This window comes from Gymnoscopelus braueri (genome assembly GCF_963280865.1).
Source record: "Gymnoscopelus braueri genome assembly, chromosome: 1".
Taxonomy (NCBI): domain Eukaryota; kingdom Metazoa; phylum Chordata; class Actinopteri; order Myctophiformes; family Myctophidae; genus Gymnoscopelus; species Gymnoscopelus braueri.
Genome location: NC_137603.1, coordinates 22,715,287 through 22,722,955, shown reverse-complemented (window position 1 = coordinate 22,722,955; position 7,669 = coordinate 22,715,287). Strand labels below are relative to the sequence as shown.

The following is a 7,669-nucleotide window of genomic DNA, read 5'->3' as shown; positions in this document are numbered from 1 at the left end:
ATTTTGGGTGAAGGGAGAAAAGGTGTGGAAAAAAAGTGGTCCAAGTACAGAGATTTCAAAGATTAGCACAAATGGTGCCGCGCTATGAGCTTGTTAATCTGCTATTTTTGAATAACCAAAGACATCTAAAATGACAGAGATGCGTTCCCGGATTGAACGGCTTAAAGTGGCTATGATGAATGGACGGTACCCACCCTGCTCATGGCCTCAGCGATGGCGTCCACCATGCCGCCCACCATGCCCACCTCGCTGGCAGCCTCGTTCAGAGTGACCATGATGTCCTCCACCGCCTCCCTCATGAGCTGGGCGGCCTCAGCGATGGCATCATGGGTATGGCACGCCTGTGGAGAGTATAAGGACACCATGTCAGGTTCTATATATATATCGTTGCTGTCAGACAGAAACCTCTTATCTCCATATTCAAACTTTTTTTCTCGTAAATTAACACCCTATACTTGATCATACTACAGCGTCACACACAGAAGTATCAAAAGTAGCAGATCCACAAGGTCGAAACGCGGCCCGTTTAGGAAGTAGGAAATGCTAATTAGAGATGTCTGAAATTGACTTTTTGACCAATATTTTGATATTATCCAACTCCTAATTTCCGATACCGATATCAACCGATACCGATATATGACTAATTGTCAGGTAACTTATATGATATAATATCTAATAAATCTAATATAAAACAGTGATGTTGTTAGGTTTTCAATGAAGTGAGTCCCGGGACTCACTGGTGGTCATTTGAATGAGTCCCACTAATCTTAGATTAGATGTTGGCCTATTTGACAGTGCAGAAGCATAATTGCCTTGATGCATATAACATTAACGAGCGTCAACAAACATCAGCTGGACACAGACACACACCTGCCCTCTGCAGTGCTCTTTAAAAAAAAATATCTTCAGATACCAATATTTTCCTATATTACATTTTATGCTAATGTCGGCCGATAATATCGGACATCCCTAATACCAATGTATGATTACATCATCATTCTAGTATGTACTTGAGTAAATGTACTTGGTACTTCCCACCACTGTACAGATGCCTATGGGAAGTTGCTAGTACCGTAGTTAATATAGCATCACAATCATTTTAACCACTTTAACCATATTTTATACTTTGGCTATTCAAAAATAGCAGATATACAAGCTCATAGCGTGGCACTAAGTGACAATGAGCTTGTCGATCTGCAATTTTTTTTTAAACGTGAAAATCTTTGAATATAATGTATTTTTGAAGTGAATCTTTTTAACGCAAATCTTGTGTTTCTGGAGGTCCCTAGCACATACGTTTTGAGATGGGGGCTCCGCAGCCAAATACATATCATGTTGGGGGCACACAAAAGTTTGGGAACCGCTGATTTATGGAAAAGAAAAAAAGTTTAAATACGTTGACGACACAAGGTTTCTGCCTGACAGCGACATATCATGATCACATATATTATATATTATAATTACATATGATGTACCTTGGGGTTTCCTCCGCCCTCCTTGGCAGCATAGAGCATCTGCAGGGCAGACTCAGCCAGGGTCTTGGTCTGGTCCAGGAAGGTCATCTGCTGCTGGTGGTCACTCAGCCTCGATGTCAGTCCCACCGACGCCATCGTCAGAGGCTCAAAATACCCCGCCAGCTGGGTCACCTGAGAACCCCAAAGGTCAAAGGTTAGAATGGGATACAAGTTGTGTAGAAAACAGTCTGCATTTCCATTACCCACTGCATTCAATGTTGTTGAAAAAAAAAACGTAATTTTGTGGAGGGCAATTTCATACTTTTCCTACTTTCTGCACAAGGACTAAGAGCTATATAATGGCTGTGAGCTTGTAGATTGGCTATTTTTGCTATTATTGAAGATTTTTGACAACTCAAATACCAGCTAGGCTTATGTATGAAATCTCGAGACTAAGACTAGGGACATTTTATCCATTTTGACAGACAGATCGACATATATACAGTGGCCCTCATTTATCAAAGTTGCGCAGACCAGATAATGGGTGTACACCAAGATCACCGCTATTGTCGGGCCTTTATCATTCTATCGTGACTTTGACTTGAGCGTACGGCCGGCTCAGATCTCACGTCAGGTCTGAGGACGGGTAGGCTTTGGCTGCACCAGTTTGTTCCATCGTAGACCAGCGGAGCAGCATTGTCTGACCATCTGACAGGCATCTAAACATATCTATTCAATCCAAAAATGTATAGCTATAAAACTAATAAACAATACATACATCGACGATGTGTCATATGAAATTGGAAGGATATTTCCAAGTGTACAAGCAATTAAAGTTGTGCAATTAAAAACAATATAACATATTTACAATGATACAAGTGAGATTCTTAATCATTCAGCCATAAACAGTGCTTAAACAGTGCTTTACTGGCTCAGTGTTAAGATATACTGTATGAGCGCATACTGTACATGCGAGAGGATTTTGGGGACAGCTCTGCTGGAATATTTTCATGGAGACGTCTGCCCACTGCCCAGTGCAAGTGACGGGGACTGCAGCGGAGATCGGAGGTAACCAGCCCACCCACCACACACCAGCCTTCATCCATTAATGTTTACGCATTCATCAATCACTCCATAAACATTCAAATTATGACAGCCCCAGGCTATCTTCCATAAACGAGGTGCAACGGCCACGGACCACGGGAGGACGCAAGACTCTATTAATCATGATGATGTGATTGGTGTCATTCAACAATGTAGGCCTAAAGGAACAGACGACGCATAGGCTATTTATTATTTAATTCATGATTCAGATTTTCGTTTACGATATATCTTTACTTTTGGCTAGAATAAAAAAAAGAAGATCTTTTTCTTTTTTTTCTTCCCCAGACCGCAATCTTCTGACATATCGTGACACCTTATAGTTGACAGGACTTGCGCTGTTACGAATGCGGTCGTATTTTATTTGTGTTATATTTTCTTATTGGACGTTTCAATGTCAGGTATCGGGTCTGTGCCCTGTGTATGCAAATAGCATGTGCCATTCCCCGCATATGATATGATGTGTGCTGTGTAGCTGTGTGTGAATCCATGGAGATGATTGGTGGGGTAACTTCACACATGGAGAAGTTCCTCTTCTTGGCTGTATTCCTCTGCTTCATGTTGAAAAACAGCTGGGGAGAGTCTCCGCCACATTTATCAACAGCGGACGATTCTTACGCTGTGATTGACAGGGTACACCTGCTTGATAATTCTCACTTGGACATGGGTGAAGCTGATTCCTGGGCTCGAATTTAAGCTCGTTTGTACGCTCCATTGATAAATGAGGGCCAGAATGTGTGTGTGTGTGTGTGTGTGTTTGTGTGCATGCACGTGTGTGTGAGTGAGTGTGCGTGCGTGGCAGCTGTATGCATGGACAGGGGAGCACAAAACATGGATGCTTTATATTATAAGAATACAAGATAACACACACACACACACACACACACACACACACACACACACACACACACAAGTAACCAGAGTCACATCACTGCAATCCGTCTTTCATTATAATCAAAGCATATATTATGTACAGGTTTCGAAAAGTCACCCAGTAAAATAATGCCATTATGTAACTCCTCCAGTAACAGCTCTTGCTGAATGGTGTCACTGATACCTTGTGGCCCAGTTGTGCGGCTTCACCCCGGGCCGCCGTAGAGACGGGGTCGATCAAGTGGCCGATTTCTTGAACCGCCGACGTCAGCTGGTCCTGGAGAGCCTGGTGACAAGGACAGAGGAGGGATCAATCAGCCATTGGTCTCTAAGTCTGCGGGGCGGTGAACGAACATAGCAGATCTACAAGCCACGAAGCAACTAAAATGTTTTATTGAAACTTTGAACTAGCAGTAACAAAGCAACAGGCTAAAAAAGTCATTTTCAGTGGAAGCCAGCAACATGAAGATACAAACGGATACCCGACACTTGCTGTGGCTGCTGTGTGCTGCTGCAGCTAACCAAAGCTACAAAATGACCAAAGATGGTCAGCAACAGTCATCAAGACACTGTTGAAGTGTTGCTCAACAGGCTCACTGAAGTCATCATGTGCATCCATGAGAGGTAGCGACAACTAGTGAGAGAGGGCTTCAACCATGTCTTTGGAACACTGAAAAAAAAGCATTTTGTTGCTTTTGTAGCGTTGTAGTGTCGGGACGTGAGTTCGTAGCTTCATGTCGCTGTTTTCCTTTGAAAATGACTTGTAGTCTGTCGCTTTACCGCTGCTACTGTGTGAATGATATTGTGCATAATTCACACTGCATGTGTATTCCCAGGGCTAAAATCTGCATGTTGTGCAGGCAGCAGAGCATTTCCATCATGTCGGATGATGGGTGTTAAAAGCGATGCTGGCCAAATGGAGTTTAACCAAAATGGGCAGACTTGCGTCCTTTGGATCCGTCTAGGACACAGATCAAAGCTTTTATGTAGAACAAGGAGGGCTTTCCTGTTGGAAAATGTCATTACATTTCACACAGCAGTGTAGTAAGTGTAATATGACACCTGCTGCAAATGATGTATCTGTCTAATGGATAACACACTGGACATGAGGCTAAAGCTGGGGGGGGAGAGAGAGAGAGAGAGAGAGAGAGAGAGAGAGAGAGAGAGAGAGAGAGAGAGAGAGAGAGAGAGAGAGAGAGAGAGAGAGAGAGAGAGAGAGAGAGAGAGAGAGAGACAGGGACAAAAATAGGTAGATATAGAAGCAAGGGAAAGAAACAGATAAAGAGAAATAGGAATAGAAAGAGAGGGAGAAAAGGAGAGAGGGAATGGGAGAAAAAGAGACAGTGGAGAGTGGAAATCGAAAGAGAGAGGGAGAGAGAGAGAGAGAGAGAGAGAGAGCAGTAGATAACAAGGAGTGTGAATCCGAGTGGAAATGAAGAGTATCCGAGTGGAACAAGCGAGCAGAGAAACAGAGGCAGAGGCGTATGGTTTTTCTTGCCTCCAGTGAGATGTCGTCCCTGCAGGCCAGGTTCTGGCTGACCGAGGCCAGGGAGGCGTGCTCGATGTCCCTGATACATGTGTTGATGGCATCGATGGCACTGTCACATTCCCTCTGACCCGGAGCCTTGTCCCTGAGGGCCAGCGTGTTGAGAGGAACATAGCGAGAGGTGAATAAGGTGTAGAGAGGAGGGATATACAGTAAATAGAGACAATTTAGGCATTTAGCAGACACTCTTAATCAGAGCGACTTACAAGTGCGAAATCAGAGTTAATTACTTGAACCCTAGTCAACATTTACAGGGTAAAGAGTCCCATAGTGAAAAGAGAACAGTGGACTGGAGTGCCTCAAAGAAACTACGATAACAGATAAACATTGAACCTAGCATCTGTCTAAACAACATCCTATCTAAATAGCATTCTGTACATTTTAAACTATTAGGATACCAGGTAAACAATGAACCTAGTATCTGTCTACACAACAGCCTATCTAAATAACATTCTTAAAGTAATATTGCGTAACTTTCATTTTAGTAGTCTTTTTCTAGCTCTGTTGTCATTCAGCGTTTGTCTATGCTGCAGGACCGGTCCTGCTAATCCGAGGATATTTTGGAATGCAACAACACGTGGTAAGAAACTGTACTTGCTAACACTAAAATACATAAGCACATTTCCAGTACATTTCCTGGTACCTACCTACAGTAAGTCATTTTGGCACTTGTGAATACAAAGTATTAAATAATATTTCGAGAAGTTGTCAAAAAACACATTTATGTGGAATGGTTATTTGTGAAAAAATATACCAGTGAAAGTTTGACACAGTGCTAATTTAACATTTTGTGATCAAGAAAAACTAATGTAAGTAACAAAAACATGAGAACAAGTGACCAAGATATGTCTGCATAGTACATTAGCATCGGACAAAAGGTGACAAGAAGGCATTAAGGAGAGAGGACTGCTAGGTGCTAGGAGAGCAAATGAAGGATTAAGACACATAGAAAAGAGAGGAAGACCAATTGGAAAAAAAGAGAACTTGTTAACATACTGCAAATGTGTTTAAGACCTATTTCTAGTGAATTATCTTTCTCATTACAGCTCGGCTCACATCTGCTGAACAGGGGTCCTGCGGGGGTCCATCCACCACATAGAGAGATCAAACCGGCCTGCCAAATTAGCTCTGAAGCCTCCAAGAGTTTCTGGGCACCGGCCCCATCGGGACAGAGTCGCTTAGTTAGAAACCCATTTCCATGCACGACAAAACACCGCTAACAGAATGGAAATTCTGCTTTGTGTATAATGACATTACCGGAGCGCAGAGGGGGGTTTTTTGGGGGTGGGGGGGGGGACAGACGAGTCCCGTTAAATGTCCTGTTAAATGTCTTAAATCTCTATCCTCAATTTGTAGGACTCGGAGAGCAGTGGAATAAGGGAGTCAGAGGTGTGTGAATGATGTTGTGGGGATAGAAGATCTCCATGCGTTCAGCTGTGGTGAGTACTTCAATGGCCTAGTGGCAGCGTGAACCAGAAATATGGAGCTGATCCGTCCAGCGGTTTGTTTGCAAGCTAGACTAAACACACAGACGGAGGGGCCGGACACACTCACAGACACATTTCTAGACGTCCAGCGTCCTACAGAGCCGCCTAGAGGTTGAAATTGTCTAGAAGAGGGTCTGTAATTAACACTATCCAAGACAAGCAATAGAAAACCAAGACTGACCATCTCGCTTTTACTTCCCATAATTATCTGTGTGACATAGGTGATCGCCCCCTTCAGGAGACCAGAGGTAGGTCATGAGTCTATTCATTCCAAAGGGACAAATGAACGCAAACACAGCTTCTGACCTATTGTTCAGCCACATGGTCACTGAAGTAAATATTGGACCCATTCTTCCCAAGCCACACGTCTTTTGAACATTCTGAGAACTAAAATGGCCTTTTTCCCAGAGACAAATCAGGAGAAAATCTTCTTTGTTACCGACCTTTCTCCGTCCCAGTAAAACAAAATGTGACCAATGCTTTTATCCATATGACAGGGAGAGATGGGGGGGGGGAACCATGCCCACTTATGTAGGAGACCATTGTGTATCATTTCCTGCCTAGTGGCGGAGAGAGGGATGGGCTATCATCCTAAATTAAGCATCTTTGACAGCGACATGACGTCAGTACGTGAGCACATACCTGATAGCTGTGATGAGACTCTTGATGGAGTCGGACACGGTTCGAGAGTGACCGGCCAGCACCGACCAGGTGGGCGGGTCTTTGGGGTTGAGGACCAATAAGCGTGCCGTCTTCAGCAGGTTGGTGGAGCTGTCCAGCATGGAGCGAGCTGACTGGACGATGGGTTCCTGAGCTGCAGAGCCCTACAGGCAAACATTTAAACATTAGAAAACTAAAAAGTGGGGTCCGGGGACCCCCAGGGGTCCTTGAGGGAGTTCCAGGGGGTCCCCGTCTAAATGATGGATAGTTAGGAACCAAATGGACCCATATGGGTCTGTAACAAAGAGACTGTACGGGTCCATTTGGTTCCATTTGTACACTCTCAGAGTTAAATTAACATTGATTTTACAATATACATTGAGGTCCCACAGATAGAAATGCCATTAAATGGGGGTCCGTCCGTAGCCTAATGCATGTAAAACTGGGGGTCCCTGGCAAATATTTTCAAATGGGGGTCCGAGGGCTAATAAGAGTCAATTTGGGGGTCCTTGACATGAAAATGTTTGAGAACCACTGCCTTAGACCCT

General features: G+C 43.8%; 1 protein-coding gene across 1 annotated transcript in view; it reads right to left on the bottom strand.

Annotated features, from left to right (window-relative positions):
- LOC308092067 (talin-2) overlaps window positions 1-7,669 on the bottom strand; it is a 186,061-nt gene that overhangs the window by 30,287 nt on the left and 148,105 nt on the right. The window contains exons 39-43 of the mRNA XM_080437863.1: window positions 7,104-7,285; window positions 4,927-5,059; window positions 3,613-3,714; window positions 1,476-1,646; window positions 195-341 (exon numbers count right to left, since the gene is read on the bottom strand). Coding sequence (XP_080293989.1) covers window positions 195-341; window positions 1,476-1,646; window positions 3,613-3,714; window positions 4,927-5,059; window positions 7,104-7,285 — 735 coding nt within the window. The remainder of the gene's footprint in view (window positions 1-194; window positions 342-1,475; window positions 1,647-3,612; window positions 3,715-4,926; window positions 5,060-7,103; window positions 7,286-7,669) is intronic.